The sequence below is a fragment of the Hippocampus bargibanti genome, linkage group LG14 (assembly GCF_051943395.1).
Source record: "Hippocampus bargibanti isolate YZ-2025 linkage group LG14, ASM5194339v1, whole genome shotgun sequence".
Lineage (NCBI taxonomy): Eukaryota > Metazoa > Chordata > Actinopteri > Syngnathiformes > Syngnathidae > Hippocampus > Hippocampus bargibanti.
Genome location: NC_142747.1, coordinates 17,211,946 through 17,230,230, shown reverse-complemented (window position 1 = coordinate 17,230,230; position 18,285 = coordinate 17,211,946). Strand labels below are relative to the sequence as shown.

At 38.1% G+C, this 18,285-nt stretch overlaps 1 protein-coding gene and 1 long non-coding RNA gene across 5 annotated transcripts in view; one reads left to right on the top strand and one right to left on the bottom strand.

The window, feature by feature from the left end:
- Nucleotides 1-12,858, top strand: part of LOC148888613 (uncharacterized) — a 34,026-nt gene extending 21,168 nt beyond the window's left edge. Inside the window, exon 5 of one of the 2 annotated variants that reach the window (XR_016117134.1) lies at nucleotides 12,725-12,858. This is a non-coding gene — a long non-coding RNA (uncharacterized LOC148888613). Of the gene's footprint in view, nucleotides 1-2,290; nucleotides 2,731-12,724 lie in introns of those variants that run through there. The other variant, XR_016117135.1, reaches the window with a different exon arrangement.
- The window catches only part of LOC148888612 (muscleblind-like protein 1), a 69,620-nt gene continuing 64,074 nt past the window's right edge, over nucleotides 12,740-18,285 (bottom strand). For 2 of the 3 annotated variants that reach the window (XM_089013269.1, XM_089013270.1), the window contains 2 exons: nucleotides 17,728-17,801; nucleotides 12,907-17,247 (listed from right to left, as the gene is read on the bottom strand). In XM_089013269.1, coding sequence (XP_088869395.1) covers nucleotides 17,745-17,801 — 57 coding nt within the window. In that variant the 3' untranslated portion in view covers nucleotides 12,907-17,247; nucleotides 17,728-17,744. Of the gene's footprint in view, nucleotides 12,832-12,906; nucleotides 17,248-17,727; nucleotides 17,802-18,285 lie in introns of those variants that run through there. The other variant, XR_016117132.1, reaches the window with a different exon arrangement.

Sequence of the window (18,285 nt, the reverse complement as noted above, 5' to 3'; positions counted from 1 at the left end):
TACCATTAGCCAGGCATTAACTGACTGACCCTTCTTAATGATGTCCATTTTGTCTTGAAAAGTCTATTGTGAAAATGGTTTGAAGAGCAAATCTCTAACCAATCAATTTCTTCTCCTCCTTCAGCCATTGTGAGTTGACAAAATTGCAATTAAATCAACACAGCAATATATTTGCTTATGCAGCTCGCTACCGATAGTGTGCTACCTCTGGCCAGTATGCTCTTGTCACAAGCAGCTTGTGATCAGAGCAATTTTCGCAAACTATGATTGGCTAAGTGACTAGCTAATCATAGTTTGCGAAAACTCTGACGTTGACCAGTGCCTTCAAGAAGGCGTTAGTACCCCTTTTGGGTTGCCAACTCGAAATCTGATTGGTTAGAGCAACAGGTTGATCGACACATTTGATGTGACAAGGCCTGCAGAACTGATTGTGAAGGCGTAAATTTTTGACCCTGGTAACAAATGATGGCTGAAATGTGATTGGTTTCATGCTTAAATACGAAAACACATATCTAGAACCAGCGCAAAAAAAAAGATTCAAAGTCTGTGATTCAGATATTTTAGGCCAGCAGAGAAGGCTTTGCAGGAGTTGACGATCCGCCATTGCTTTTGTTAGACTCCAGTGCTCTGTTCTGAATTTCAAGGGAATGAGATAAGCTGCTTTCTTTTGTCTGGATGCAAGTCGACTGTGTTCACTCCCCCAACGGCGCAAACGTCCCTTTCTGACTACGCCCATCTAAAACAATACCAAAAGAAAGAAAACCCGACCTACGCGCACAGTGGGACTGTATGAATATTGGGCTCAGTACCAGGGAGCACATTTTCTACCAAGTACTCTTTGGCTCACGGACTGCTAAGATTGATTTGAATGCTTTGACTTGGCAAGGTGAGCTTAGCTCCCTTGCTCTTACTCATATATGTTTAATGTCCCTCTACATTTTCAAAAAAGCCACTTAAAGCTTCTCGTTTGGAAAACCACGCTAATGTCGCTAAGTGGACTCTCTGAGTATGAGGCTGTTTTATCAATCTAAATGATGTCGCCTTAATAAAACTAAGCGATGCGTCGGTTTAAGACATTTGGGTCGGAGTTGCATACGAGTGTCCAATAGATTCAATTAAAGGACAACCGACGCCTCTGGACAAGTTGTGTCCATAATTTGTAAAATCACTTCAAATGACTTCTACTGAGCGTATTTTAAAGATTCCACGACATATAGCTATATTTTACCTTTTAAGACTTGCGCTGAATATTCAGGGAGTCTTGTTTTCGAGTTGGTGACGATTCCTGACGTGGCGTCACGTCAGGAATGCTCCTGACCGAGAAAGTGACACACAATGCATTTTGGTTACTTTGTTTGGTCTGAAAACTTTGTGTTGATGGCGAAATTAGAAGGAAAACACATAAATAACGCGATGGTGAATTGTTGTGTGTTGCACCAAGACTACTATTTGATACTAGTAGACACAAATTCCCCGCAGACAAATAGGCCCATTTCCAACGGAGCTTGGGCGCCATCTTGTGCATTTTTTGGGAGCTACATTGGAGTCCATACGCCTCAAAATGAGACGGAAGGACTTCTTTAATTGATTCCAAACATTTATGTTTTCATCTTCAGAACTATTTGAATCATATTCATACCTGGATGAGTAACAAGAAAGCATCTTCTCCGAATATGAAGCCATTGTTTTGATTCAAGAGTAAGGCAAGACGTCCTGGCGTGATGCCACGAACAAGGGGGCGGGACCTTCTGAAACTCATCTTGAAGGTCATTTTGAAGTCGTTTTGGGACACTAAGTAATTTCCGTTGGTGTTTTGCATTTGACTAAAAATATCAGCCTGCGTGTTTTGGGTATTTTAGATGCTATAAAACTTTTTTCTGATATCAAGAAACAAAAAAAAAATGTTAAGCTAAAGCTAGCTAGATTGTTATATAGCACTTTAACAACTGCTGAAGCTGTAACAAAGCGCTGAACATGGACAACTATCCTATACAGGAAATAACGCAGTCACAAAGATGGGAGGAAAGACAAGATCAAGTCGGAAACATGCTGAGTCGAACGGCAAAGAGTACGAGATATCCACTCGATAGTCTAAGTCAGTAATGTCCAAACTTTGACAGGAGCATCCTCCTCATTCTTTGGGGAAATCAACTTGGACTCCAATTTGTTGTAACGTTATTCATAGCTTGTGCCGTGTGCGTTGCTCCGCTTATGTATTTGCCTGGTGGAATTTCCATTGACAGTCATTGCATCAATTCTAATTTACATGCTTACTCTCCTGCTTCAACAGCGCCAGCAAAACACCGGGCTGACTGGATTCTATGGATCTGCTCCTCTTTTCCTATATGATCTTCTTCCAGGTTCTCGTACGCTTGAGAGCCCACATTCCAGATGCCCGCTGAGCTCCGCTGGCTTGAATATCAGCGCGTGATTTCGCGCACGTGCTTTCGGTCAGCGAACGTCTGTTCTTTGCTCCATGTGCTTTCTCCCTGTTACCAATGTGTCACGTTCCCAATGCTATTTTTTGATGACTTGGTTGTACATCACATGAAATGGAGAAAGAGAGCTTGATGGATGATAAGAAATCCAGTATCTCAGCCCGCTGATGGACCGAAGAATCAGCTGTCATTTAGCCAAGCTCCTGATACATAAGATACTGTAACCAACACATACACGCTCTCTTGAGAGCTTTGGCGATTGTGGGGGTGTTCTAAAGATGTTACACAAACCATCTGGCCTTCATACTAGTCTCTCAATTCATGGTGGTCTGTGCCCAGATCAACTCACCAGAAAGATGTGACATGACAGGCATTTTTGGCCTGAAACAAACGACCATGTATAGTAAGGCGTTTTTAGCCCAAAAAGCGACCAGGTACAGTGAGGCATTTTTAGCTGAAAAAAACGACCATATATAGTAAGGCATTTTTTGCCCGAAAAGAACGACCATGTATAGGATGGCGTTTTTAGCTGAAAAAAACGACCACGTATCATCAGGCGTTTTTAGCCCAAAAATATAACCATGTATAGTAAGGCGTTTTTAGCCCAAAAATATAACCATGTATAGTAAGGCGTTTTTAGCCCAAAAAACGACCATGTATAGTAAGGCGTTTTTAGCCGAAAAAAAAACGACCATGTATAGTAAGGCGTTTTTAGCCGAAAAAAAACGACCATGTATAGTAAGGCGTTTTTAGCCCAAAAAAACGACCATGTATAGTAAGGCGTTTTTAGCCGAAAAAAAACAACGATGTATAAGAAGCCGTTTTTAGCCGAAAAAAACGACCATGTATAGTAAGGCATTTTTTTGTCCGAAAAGAACGACCATGTATAGGATGGTGTTTTTAGCTGAAAAAAACCACCATGTATAGCAAGGCGTTTTTAGCTGAAAAAAAACGACCATGTATAGTAAGGCGTTTTTAGCCGAAAAAAAACGACCATGTATAGCAAGGCGTTTTTAGCCGAAAAAAAACATCATGTATAGTAAGGCGTTTTTAGCATGAAAAAACGACGATATGTAGTAAGGCATTTTTAGCCCCAAAAAAACGACCATGTATAGTTAGGCGTTTTTAGCCGAAAAAAACGACCAAGTATATAAGGCGTTTTCAGCACAAAAAAACAACGATGTATAAGAAGCCGTTTTTAGCCGAAAAAAATGACCATGTATAGTAAGGCGTTTTTAGCCCAAAAAACAACCAAGTATAGTAAGGCATTTTTTTGCCCGAAAAGAACGACCATGTATAGGATGGTGTTTTTAGCTGAAAAAAAACGACCATGTATAGCAAGGCGTTTTTAGCTGAAAAAAAACGACCATGTATAGTAAGGCGTTTTTAGCCGAAAAAAAACGACCATGTATAGTAAGGCGTTCTTAGCTGAAAAAAAACGACCATGTATAGTAAGGCGTTTTTAGCCCAAAAAAACGACCATGTATAGTAAGGCGTTTTTAGCCTAAAAAAAACATCATGTATAGTAAGGCGTTTTTAGCATGAAAAAACGACGATATGTAGTAAGGCATTTTTAGCCCCAAAAAAACGACCATGTATAGTTAGGCGTTTTTAGCCGAAAAAAACCGACCATGTATATAAGGCGTTTTCAGCACAAAAAAACAACGATGTATAAGAAGCCGTTTTTAGCCGAAAAAAACGACCATGTATAGTAAGGCGTTTTTAGCCCAAAAAACAACCATATATAGTAAGGCATTTTTTTGCCCGAAAAGAACGACCATGTATAGGATGGTGTTTTTGGCTGAAAAAAAACGACCACGTATCATCAGGCGTTTTTAGCCCAAAAATATAACCATGTATAGTAAGGCGTTTTTAGCCCAAAAATATAACCATGTATAGTAAGGCGTTTTTAGCCCAAAAAACGACCATGTATAGTAAGGCGTTTTTAGCCGAAAAAAACGACCATGTATAGTAAGGCGTTTTTAGCCGAAAAAAAAACGACCATGTATAGTAAGGCGTTTTTAGCCGAAAAAAAACATCATGTATAGTAAGGCGTTTTTAGCACGAAAAAACGACGATGTGTAGTAAGGCATTTTTAGCCCCAAAAAAACGACCATGTATAGTTAGGCGTTTTTAGCAGAAAAAAACGACCAAGTATATAAGGCGTTTTCAGCACAAAAAAACAACGATGTATAAGAAGCCGTTTTTAGCCGAAAAAAACGACCAAGTATAGTAAGGCATTTTTTTGCCCGAAAAGAACGACCATGTATAGGATGGTGTTTTTAGCTGAAAAAAACGACCATGTATAGCAAGGCGTTTTTAGCTGAAAAAAAACGACCATGTATAGTAAGGCGTTTTTAGCCGAAAAAAAACGACCATGTATAGTAAGGCGTTCTTAGCATGAAAAAACGACGATATGTAGTAAGGCATTTTTAGCCCCAAAAAAACGACCATGTATAGTTAGGCGTTTTTAGCCGAAAAAAACCGACCATGTATATAAGGCGTTTTCAGCACAAAAAAACAACGATGTATAAGAAGCCGTTTTTAGCCGAAAAAAACGACCATGTATAGTAAGGCGTTTTTAGCCCAAAAAACAACCATATATAGTAAGGCATTTTTTTGCCCGAAAAGAACGACCATGTATAGGATGGTGTTTTTGGCTGAAAAAAAACGACCACGTATCATCAGGCGTTTTTAGCCCAAAAATATAACCATGTATAGTAAGGCGTTTTTAGCCCAAAAAACAACCAAGTATAGTAAGGCATTTTTTTTCCCGAAAAGAACGACCATGTATAGGATGGTGTTTTTAGCTGAAAAAAACGACCATGTATAGCAAGGCGTTTTTAGCTGAAAAAAAACGACCATGTATAGTAAGGCGTTTTTAGCCGAAAAAAAACGACCATGTATAGTAAGGCGTTCTTAGCTGAAAAAAAACGACCATGTATAGTAAGGCGTTTTTAGCCCAAAAAAACGACCATGTATAGTAAGGCGTTTTTAGCCGAAAAAAAACATCATGTATAGTAAGGCGTTTTTAGCATGAAAAAACGACGATATGTAGTAAGGCATTTTTAGCCCCAAAAAAACGACCATGTATAGTTAGGCGTTTTTAGCCGAAAAAAACCGACCATGTATATAAGGCGTTTTCAGCACAAAAAAACAACGATGTATAAGAAGCCGTTTTTAGCCGAAAAAAACGACCATGTATAGTAAGGCGTTTTTAGCCCAAAAAACAACCATATATAGTAAGGCATGTTTTTGCCCGAAAAGAACGACCATGTATAGGATGGTGTTTTTGGCTGAAAAAAAACGACCACGTATCATCAGGCGTTTTTAGCCCAAAAATATAACCATGTATAGTAAGGCGTTTTTAGCCCAAAAATATAACCATGTATAGTAAGGCGTTTTTAGCCCAAAAAACGACCATGTATAGTAAGGCGTTTTTAGCCGAAAAAAACGACCATGTATAGTCGGGCATTTTTAGCATGAAAAAAACAACCATGTATAGTAAGGCGTTTTTAGCCCTGAAAAACTACCATGTATAAGAATGCGTTTTTAGCCCAAAAATAACGAGCATGTATAGTAAGGTGTTTTTAGCCCAAAAAAACGACCATGTATAGTAAGGCGTTTTTAGCCGGAAAAAACGACCATGTATAGTCAGGCATTTTTAGCATGAAAAAAACGACCATGGTGAGGCGTTTTTAGCCCAAAAAAACATCATGTATAGTAAGGCGTTTTTAGCACGAAAAAACGACGATGTGTAGTAAGGCATTTTTAGCCCCAAAAAAACGACCATGTATAGTTAGGCGTTTTTAGCCGAAAAAAACGACCATGTATATAAGGCGTTTTCAGCACAAAAAAACAACGATGTATAAGAAGCCGTTTTTAGCCGAAAAAAACGACCATGTATAGTAAGGCATTTTTTTGTCCGAAAAGAACGACCATGTATAGGATGGTGTTTTTAGCTGAAAAAAACGACCATGTATAGCAAGGCGTTTTTAGCTGACAAAAAAACGACCATGTATAGTGAGGCGTTTTTAGCCGAAAAAAAACGACCATGTATAGTAAGGCGTTTTTAGCCCAAAAAAACGCCCATGTATAGTAAGGCGTTTTTAGCCGAAAAAAAACATCATGTATAGTAAGGCGTTTTTAGCACGAAAAAACGACGATGTGTAGTAAGGCATTTTTAGCCCCAAAAAAACGACCATGTATAGTAAGGCGTTTTTAGCCCAAAAAAACGACCATGTATAGCAAGGCATTTTTAGCCCAACGGGGAAGAAGTATTTAACACGTTTCTGAGCTGCGTTTGATCCTTCACCACTTGCACCCAAATCCGGCGAGTCTACCACTACACTAGCAATAACCGGCATGTTCTCAACACTTTTGTCACATTCAACAAACTCTACTGGGAGTCCTCAGAAAAACAAATTGAATTTGTTCAAATGTATCTATTCACTCAACCACAAGCGAGATTTGATCCCACATTGCCTGCACGCACAGCAAGTGAGTGTACCACTACACCACCAGTGACAGTGACAACAAGGGCAATTTAGTCATACGTAACGACAACCAATGAGAGTTCTATCAGTTTAATCCAAAGTTGCCAGTAACCATAGTAAGCAAGTGTGCCACCAGACTAGCAGTGACTGTTACTTTCACTGTGCTTTTTTTGGTCACATGGTCGTTTTTTTCGGGATAAAAACACCTTACTTTCCATCATTTTTTTGTGGGGGGGCTGAACTTGGCTTACACAATATTGTCGTTTTGTGTGCTAAAAACGGCTTACTATACATGGTCATTTTTTTTCGGCTTAAAACGGCTTACTATGGTGTTTTTTTTTTTCGGGCTAAAAACGCCTTACTATACATGGTCGTTTTTTGGTGGGTTCAAAAAACCTTACTATACATAGTCGTTTCTTTAGGCTAAAAATGCATTACTTTTTGTTGTTGTCTAAAACCGCCTTATTGCACATGGTCGTTTTTTTCGGGCTAAAAACGCCTTACTATACATGGTCTTTTTTTTAATGCTAAAAATGCCTTACTATACATCGTCGTGTTTTTTTGGGGGAAAAAAAACACCTTACTATACATGGTGTTTTTTTGGGGGGGGTTCAAAACACCTTACTCCTCATGGTCATTTTTTCGGGCTAAAAATGCCTTACTATACACATGGTGGTTTTTTGGGGGGTTTCAAAACGCCTTACACAGACGTTTATTGTTCTGCATAAAAAAGCCTTACTATACATGGTAAAAATTTTCGCCATAAAAATGCCTTATACATGCTCGTTTTTTTGGGGGCAAAAAACGTCTTACGATACATGGTTGTTTTTTTCGCGATAAAAAAAAACCTGACTATACATGGTCGTTTTTCGGTCTAAAAACGCCTTACTATAACTGGTCGTTTTTTAGGCGAAAAACGTTCTACTATACATGGTGTTTTTTTTTTGGGGGGGGGGGGGGGGTCCAAAACGCATTACTCGACATGGTCGTTTTTTTCTTCGGCATACAAAGCCTTACTATCCATTGTCTTTTTTGGGCTAAAAATGCCTTATTACACATGGGTTGAAAAGGCCTTACTATACATTGTCGTTTTTTTCTGCACAAAAACATCTTACTATTCATCGTCGTTTTTTTGGCTAGAATTGGCTTACTATACATAGACGTTTTTTTAGGATCAAAACGCCTTATTATACATGGGCGTTTTTTCTTTCGGGCAAAAAACGCCTTATTATAAATTGGTGTTTTTTTGGGATCAGAACACCTTACTATACATAGATGTTTTATTGGGATAAAACGCCTTGCTATAAAATATATCAATAATTATACTGGATGAGTAACAAGAGAGCTTCTTCCAAATGTCAGATGTCCAAAACTGCAAAATCTTGACTGAGATTTCTGTCGTTAAAAGCCAAGAGTCAACGTTTTTGTTCCTAGTCGATAAATTGAAGAACTGCAGACTGAGAGTCCAAAAAATAAGAGTGGGAATGTGTAAGGAAGTTATATATCTGACGTGTGAGGGTATCCCATTTAACAATGGCGACCCTCGTCAGAGTGGAAGTTTTTTAAGCGTCGAATGCGGCCAAGTGTGCAACCGGTCAAATGTAGGGGATTGCACAAGCCAGCCTAACGGTGCATTCCACTCCATCATTTGTTTCGGCCTCTGAGGATGCGTTTGTAGGAGACGCTGAGTGCAACTCGGCGGCGAGAGTCGCCCAGCTAATGGTACACATTAGCGCTTTAGTTGGTGCCTTTTGGTTGACTTTGTGCTGACTCGTGAGTACAAACAGGATGTACAGGATCCTTTCCCAGCAGGTCTTCATGTACGCACGATTTGCTTTGAATGCAATGGTTGCTCCTTTACCTCCAGAAAATTTCACAGGAAGTTTTTATTTTACAACAATTTTGTGGTTGGTCTGGTGTGCAAATGCATGCCTCTTTCAAATATTTTGTTCCATTTGCGAAGCATAACCTTTGTAACGGAATGTGATGTATTATTATTATCATTATGGTGATGATGATGATTATTATTATTATTAAGTTAATATTGTTATATTATTATTATTATTGTTGTTATTATTATCAGTGTCATTATCATTATTATTATTAGTAGTAGTAGTATATTTTATTATTATTATTATATAATTTATTATATATACATAAATATACTTATTATAATATAATATATAATTTTATTATTATTATTCGCGTTATATTTTATTATTATTATTATTATTATTATTATTATTATTATTATTATTATTAGTTTTATCGCTTCTTCTCCAAGATGCTTCGTCAGCGAATTTATCGACAGTTCGCTGACGAAGCATCTTGGATAAGAAGCGAAACGTCGGACACCTTCAAAGAAGTACAAATGACAGCTGAAGAAACCTTTTCATCGATGGACCACTACTGTACGACTGAGAGCATACACAGACATATTTATTATTATTATTATTATTATTATTATTATTATTATTATTATTATTATTATTATTATTATTATGTGGATGCCTGTGAACATAAAACATCCAAAGTATGTCATCAAGGGGAGCTCACAGACCCACCCTGGTCCAACCACCTGCCGTCACATGACCGCTTATCAATATGGTGCAGCGTGACGGGCTGGAGTGAGATGGATATAAAAGCTCAGGAGGGGCGAGGATTTGAAAGAGGGGTTGGGGGTGGGGGGTTCCCACACAGAGAGAAAAAAGGGAGCTTTTAAGGGGGAGGCAAAGGTCGAATGGCTAAAAGAGGAACAAGGAGAAGAAAGGCAAAGCTTGACGGAAGAGATGAAAAAAAAAGCATAAGGGAAGCGCCAGCGCGTTACATCTGGAGGGGGTCGGTGGAAGGGGAGTGCGGAGAATAAAACAATCTCCTCTTTCTTGTTGTTGGAAAAGAGCAGAGGAGGCAGTAGTGCATTATGGGAGAAACGCAAGCGCTCACAAATGAAGACTTGGTACTGAATAGCAGCCAAAACAAGAAATGCATGTTGAGTATGAATGCTTGGACATGATAAGCCTGCAGAAAAGTCCTTTCACCACTTGGCAGTGAAACAAATGACAATTGAGCTTTTGATTGAATTGTCCAGAGCTTTATCTCTCTGAGGTGTTCAGATAAAAATTCAGAGAACCTCAAATACAATTAGATACAATGCACTAATTTCCTGTCATTCGTAATATTTTGATTTGTATGGAAGCAATTATGAATGGACTGATGAAAATATTGACAATGAACATTAAAGGACAACCGACACCATTGTTTTATTTCCTAACTAACATCAGAAAAACGTTTAATAGCATCTAATGTACCCAAAACACGCAGTTGATATTTTTGGTCAAATGCAAAACACCAATAAAAATTACTAAAAATGTGCTAAAACTGCAAAAAAATTGAGCTGCAAATTGGGGATTTTCAGAAAGTCAGTGTACATTGCTGCATTTGTTCACACTTGAACCTTGATTTTGGTTCGTGACGTCACCCCAAGACGTCTTGCCTTGCTTGAGAATCAAAACAATGGCTTCAGATTCGGAGAAGAAGCTCTCTTGTTACTCATCCAGTTATGAATATGATTGAAATAGTTCTGAAGAGCAAAGCATAAATGTTTGCATTCGATTAAAGAAGTACTTCCGTATCAATTCGAGCCATCAGGACTCCAATGTAGCGTCCCAAAAAATACTGGACCTTTGCTGGACCGAAAAAGAGCCCACCATAGGCTCGTGTTCAGCCGAAGACGACACAAAACAAAATGACAGTCGAGGAGAAGAAGTAGATCATTGAGAAACACGAATGAGGTGTGCGTTTGTCTGATTTAACAGCCCAGTACCAATATGCTAAGTCCACTATTGCTACCAAACCTGACAGATGGACAATGCTAAATTGGAAGACATTATGTATGACAGATGACTTCAATGACTGTTCACGCAATTTTCGATGTGATCTATTGTGGTATAGACTGCAGTTCAATCACCGCATTAACATTCGTGATGAATTTTATACCTTCGTTTGGTGGTTCAACCATCAATCTCTGACCCAATGGGCAGGGCAGCAGCCTCTGGTTAGTGTGTGAACGAGAGGATTTGTAGAGTGCTTCACACACCATATGTTGTAGTTCCAGGGTTTCCAATCCTTCTTGATTGGCCAAAACGTGCAGCTTGGATGCAAACAACGCTACTCACCAAAAAAATCACACCTTACCTACAGTGAAGCATTGGTGGTCGCAGGATCATACCAGTACTTTGGAGTTCTATTTCTTCACAGGTTTGAAGTTATCCTGAAAAGTAGGTGTTTGTATCAGCATAAAATTGCCAGGCTTCTCTGAAAAAAGCAAATAAAATAAAACAAACAACAAATATACGAATAAATAAATAAATGCACGCACGCACGCACGCACGCACGCACACACTTACCTACCTACCTACCTACCTACACACACACACACACACACACACACACACACACACACACACACACACACACACACACACACACATTTACAAACACATACAAATAAACACAAATGCACACACAAACACACATACAAAAACACGCACACACACATAAACACACACATACATACATACATACATACATACATACATACATACATACATACATACATACATACACACACATACATAAACACAGACACATATTTACAACCACATAAAAACAAACACACATACAAACATACATACACACATACATAAACACAAAAACACATTCACTCTGTACATACATACAGAAACCAATACATGAATAAATAACATGAACCAACGAACGAACGAATGAACACATAAATGAAAGGCATAGTTAAACAATCAACATGTATTCGGTTAATCAGACGTTGTATTTCACCCCAAGTCTAAGTTTTGGCTAATGTTGTAATTAACACTTTGCATTTTCGCTAAAAACAATGCAAACTGTACGTCAGCTCTTCATTTGATGGATTGGAATTCAACACAACATGTCTCGTGTTGTTGTTGTTCGTCCAAGGTGTTGTATTACCTCCAGGATCAATAACGCTCCATTCTCGGCAAACGCGAATTGAAATTCTGCTGCTCTTGCTCGACGTTCACATCTGCTACAAACACACTCAATATAATCAGATGCAATCCCCATGGAAAATCGACCACGTAATGTGTTAGCATGGAGCCCACCGTGCTACATTTAAAATCAATTGTTTAATAATTTAACTTGCGTGAATCGATGTACATTACGGTAATCCACCAACCTGACATCACATCGTCCAGTTTGTCAGTCAGGAGTCAGGTGGTCACTTTTGTTTCACTATCGCTTGAAAAGTAAACATTAGAAACAAAAGCATCATGCAAGTTTCAGAAATCATAAATCGGGAGATTTTCGTACTGGCGTGTCTGTGGTGTGTGTTAAAATAAGATGAGTGTTACAAAAAGTGTAAATTGGCAGTATATAAAACACAAAAATGCTTTCATTGTTTATTCATACATTCAATTACTATGAAAATGTATTTTGTTTTTTACATTTTCTTTTGTTTCACCTTGCAATTGAACTGTTTGTATTGTGTCAATTTTTGTATTGTGTCAAAATCGGGAGTCTCCCAATCAAATCGTGAGACTTAACATATATATAGCAGTATTTTAATATATTTGTGACTTTTCGTGTACAGAAATAATCACAAACTCTCAGCACACTTTTAACCACCCTAATAAAAATCAAACAAACAAAAATTACTACCTCTCCGATCTTGATCATTTATTATAATTTAATACAATACAATATATTTGATTACATCCACCGTGAATGTATTTGCAGGCATTGGCTGATGCGCTGCAAACCAAACCTGACAGAGTGGCAACTCCATCTTGTGGCTGGACGGTGTGTCACAGTCTTTCGGTTCTTGGGGTGGAGGTTCGGGGTTCCTGAAAGGGACAAGAACTGCTGTCCACACAGGAGGACCAAACACAATCATGTTCAGATGAATAACAACAAATGTATCATGATCTCACCCATTTTAATCCTTGTACAAATACACCATTTAAGTCACGTATGCAGTTTGTCTGTGTGTCTTTTTTATTACTGAGAAAAAAATCCATAACAGAAAGAACCAAATGGAGCAAAGCGGCCCCCCCTGGGGACACAAACAACGGTTGAGCTTCATCTCAGCCCCATCATTCAACATTTTATGGCTTTAAACTAGCATTTCATCTCTTGACTAACACACAGTAGAGGGGTGGGGGGGGGGGGGGGGGGGGGGGTGTCACACAGCAGATAAACAAGCATAAACAAACAGAGAGCAAAGGTGAGAATACATCACATTAGCACTACGAGCAGAAAAAAAATGAAACAAAAAACAAAATAAAATTATTTTATTTTCTATATCAAAGCATGCGGGCAAGTCGCAGGTGAGAAGTTATCTGGTCTGGTGACCAAAAACCTTCAAAAATGTTGCAGTGAACACAACATATTCAAAGTGTTGTCACGCCAAGTAGTAAATAAACTGTAGTTTCAGATTTTTTTTTGTCAAATAAAACACTATTATATATATATTTGTTTTTGTTCATAAATAAACCATTACATATGGATAGTGTATGACTATTGTAAATACACATTTATCCGTAAGATATTTTCTTTTGTCTTTGTAAAGTGTGTCTTTGTGTGTCTTAAAACATGTTTATATGTTTAACATGCAAAGTTAAAGAGACATTATGTGGTATGTTGGTTAGGCCTTATTATAGGCTTGACAATGCAGTGAAAGGAGTGAATCCTTCTCCCCCAAATGTCTCCTCCAGACGGTTACCGGGCAAACTACAAGCTGCTGACTACAAAAATGAAAAGAAAAGAAGGAGAAAAAAAATGTAAAGCGACATTGGCCGTTTCACAAAAGGGGACGTGGTTAGAGAATGACATCTCCGCACCTTGTGGGTGCAAGCTATTTTTTGGTTTACTTTTTTTTATTGTGGTTATCCTAACAAAACGCTCTGTCATGATAGACATTTGTTTTTACTCAAAATAAGATCTCAATATACATGATTTTTTACTCTTTTATTATTATTATTTTTGACTATATACAAAAGTGCAAAAATCACCTTGGGAGCTTACTCTCCCCGCCGTCCTCCATTTTGTCTGCAATTGGCTGAATGAGCATAGACGTTCCGTTATGGGACCTTACCAACAACAAAAAAAAACACACAAAAAAGTACAAAATATGCAGTTTGTTTTTCCAACACGGTCAAATTTCCAAGGAGAGTAAAAATATCCAAAGAATAGATATTATTTGAAATACAGTATATACATAAGATCAGCTCATCAATTTCTGAACCATCCAAGAACAATGTGTGTGTGAATGCATGCATGTGTGTGTGTGTATGTGTGAAAGAGAGAGTGTGAAATGGCCATTTACAATCCTCACAATCATTAAAATACTAACCAATCATTCTAACAAGACTGTTAGGTACTCGTAGAAAACATTTTTGCTTTCCAGAACACAAAAAGAGAAGAGAAGTGAACACCGATCTGCATCCGCTCAGCACGCATAACATACAAAATACTAACATTACAGTCAAGTCGTATTCAAAACAAAACGTACATACACGGTTTTAGTTAAAGATGAAGGAACACGCAAAGAGACACTTCACGACGCCGTATTATAAAGATAAATAAAACGAAGAAAAAAAAATCTAACAAGTTCGTGCTGTATGGCTTCCCAATGGCACATTGCATTGTGCAGACCCGATGGTACATTCTAAGGCCTGACATAAGGGATACAATCGTCACCTTTGTGTTTTGTTTTTTTTTTCGTTTTGTTTTTGTGTTATTTTCAATGCGCTACCCATCCTTTAAACACATGACAAACTATACAATGAATCCCAAAAGCATCTTTTCAACCCTTTCATGCACCCTGTAACCTGATCACATCATTAAAGGACAACCGACATCCGGACAAGTTGTCTCCATAATTTGTAAAATGGCTTCAAATGACTTCTACTGAGCGTATTTTACAAAGATTCCACCGCGTATAGCTATATTTTACTTGTGCTGAATATTCTGGAAGTCTTGTTTTTGAGTTGGTGACGAGTCCGTACGTGACGTCACTGAAGGAACGCTCCTGACCGAAAAAAAGGACACATTGTAGCTGTCCTTCCATCACGTTAATGCTTGTTTGGTCTGAAAACCTCGCGTTGCACCAGAAAGAGCCAGAAGAGGGCGTCCAAGCTCTATGTAGGGAATTTATCAGCCCGTGGAAACGGGCTGATAAATTCATCACAGGAGCTCGGTGGCCATTTTCTGCCTCTTTTTGGGTGACACATTTCCCCCCAATGTTGCCTCAAAATGGCACGGAATAAATTCTTTAATCAATTGCAAATATGTATGCTTTCCTCTTCAGAACTATTTTAATCATAACTGGATGTGTAACAAGAAAGCATATTCTCCGAATCTGAAGTCATTGTTTTGATTCACTAGCAATGCAAGATGTCTTGACGTGACGTCACGAACTGGGGGCGGGACTTTCTGAAAATGTCCAATTCACAGCTCAATTTTTTTGCAGATTTTGGACACTTTAAGTCATTTTTATTGGTGTATTGCATTTAAATAAAAATATCATACTGCGTGTTTTGAGTATTTTAGATGCTATAAAACGTTTTTTTTGATGTCAGTTAGGAAACAAAAAAGTGACGTCGGTTGTCCGTTAAATTCCAATGCATGGTAAAATCAAAGGTCAAATTTCAAAACATGAATTGAAAATATCCAAAATGCCTGTTGAGATGTGATGCAAAAAAGTACCATAAAGACAGGGACATATCAAGACAATTCAAATTAAATTTTGCTGTGTTTGCAGTGTTTTTAGATGTCTCTGAAAGATTACTTCACAGTGAGTTGAGTATTTTTCCCCCTTCCAATATTTACAATAGTCGTTGTATAGTCTGATGTGCAAGACAAAAAAAGTACAGTGATACCTTAGCTTACGAACTTAATTGGTTCCCACACAGAGTGTGTCAGGCGAAAAGTGTGTATCCCAAAAAATAATTTCCCATACGAAACCATTAAAATGAGAATAATCCGTTCCCAGGTGCCCATAAAACATAATTTTCTACTTTCTAATTTTCTAAGCCTTAAAACTACACAAAATATACCTTATTTTATGTATAATAAATGTGTGTATTATAATTAAAGGAATAAACTGTATAGTACAATAGTCGTTTTATTTACCATTGGGATGGTCGTTGATGGCTTCATGGAATGGAGTGGCCAGTTTCATCAGAATTAAAAACTTGATGAGGAACGTAGCCTTCTTCTTTCACCATCTTGAGGAATGATCCCTTGTAGGTGCTTTCTTTGAGATAATTTTACCTAGTTCCTCATCAATTGTGTTGTGTTTAGCTGGGTTGATAGCTTTTTGCATCAAGTGTATAGATGGCTTGTGCGGTTTATTTGTGGAGCCTAATTGATGGGAATTTCAACCTTGCAGTCTATACTCTGCTTTAGAACTATCAAAGTTGTAAAGAGTCCAAATTTCACAGTTTTCTATCAATTTTGTCATAAATTTAACGTTCGTAAACCGAAAAGTTCGTAAGTCAAGGGGTTCATAAACCGAGGTATCACTGTATGTAGTTTACTTGTATATCTGTGAAAAAAGATGCTAATTTTTTTTTAATTTGGACAACTACTCAGACACGTCTGACCACAGCATCACATTGACACACACTAAAAAAAACATCGGACCCCCCCTTGAAAAAAAAGGCTAATCAATCAAACTCCCACTTGCATTGTCATGGTGACTGAAAACTAATCCCGCATCTTGATAGACGTCATCGCAGACGAATAAATGATTTCATATCAGCAGTGTTGGGTCATGACGGGACCAAAAACGAGTAGTGACACCTTTAAAGGGAAAGCCATTGCTTTGCGTGACCGCAGTGCCATTGGCATATTAGCACATGCATGGCCCTTTTTTTGGGATGATTTAAAATAACACAAAAACCTTCATAACGCAGTCTTAAGTGTTCATCATTTCTTTCAACTGCAATATAAGGTGCACCTTTGAGTAAAATACATGAGACATATGAACAGGAAAAAAAAAATGCCGCCATTCCTCCTCTGCCTCAACGGACGCGGCGCATCGTCTTATTTGTTTGTTTCACATTCAAAGTGTGCCCGGTGAACAAAGGTAAACACGCCCTCACTTTGCAGAGAGGAGGAAGAAGGCGCTCTTCAAATGTACTGTATGTGGTGTGGGTGAAAGGATTAGAGAAAACTCCACAAACTCTCGTTGTTGACGTTTCAGCAGGTTATAAATCGCTTGCCTGATGAATCGCTGGTCTTAGCTTCTTATACACCTGGCGAGTAATTCACAAAAATAAATAAAATGAATAAAAATAAAGACACACTCTATTTATAATTGTATTTTATTTACTGTATTCTATTTATAAGTGTATTTTATTCATTATTATACCTATGCTCGTCTGTGACTGTAAAGTGTCCTTGAGAGCTTTGAAAGGCGCTTGAAATGAAATATATTATTATTATTATTATTATTATTATTATTATTACAAACAAATAGAAAGTGCCATGTTGCGTAGCTCTTTCACTGCCCGACATGTGCAAAAAAGTGTCCACTCCAGTGCCAGGGTTTTTGTCATTGTCGCTCAAATACCAGGACCCACAGAATATTGAGTTTTAGGACTACATAAACATTCAATGCAGTGTAAGAAACCTTAATAATAATAATAATAATTGATTGATTGATTGATTGATTGATTGGCAGTGAATGAGGTAATATGATGGGAGTCATTTTTGTTTGGGTTGTAAGTACATACCATTATGAATGAGGCTCCTACATCTGGGTCATATATTTGTGACTCGTCAGATGCTCTGCAGTTATCACCGGAATCTAAAAAAATAAAATAAAATAGTGAAAACAACACAACATTAAAAATCGATGCAGAAAAAAAAACATGTTATCAAAAGCTCACAAGTCCCATTTGGACCACACCGATCATCAAAATAAAAATCTTTATTGGCTAAATGTGAAGAACACACACAGAAATTGTGTCCGGTAGAACACGCTGCACTAGTATCATCATGAAAAAGACATAACAAACAAGTATGGAGCATTTATTTGTTTAAATATCTGCTGGAATTGGTGCGCATGGATCAGTAGCACCTGCCTGAGGGGGGAAAAGGTGGTGAGCAGGGTGCAAAGGGTCCAGTAGGATTTTCCATTCCCTTGTCTAGATTCTTACAGCGTGCAAGTCCTCGAGATTGGGAAGGGCGAATAAATTGCACTGACTAGGTTTAGCCTCGTGCTTTCATTCATAATAAATCAAGCGGCGTATCCATAAACTGCATTGTGGGTGACCGACAACCAGTAGAGG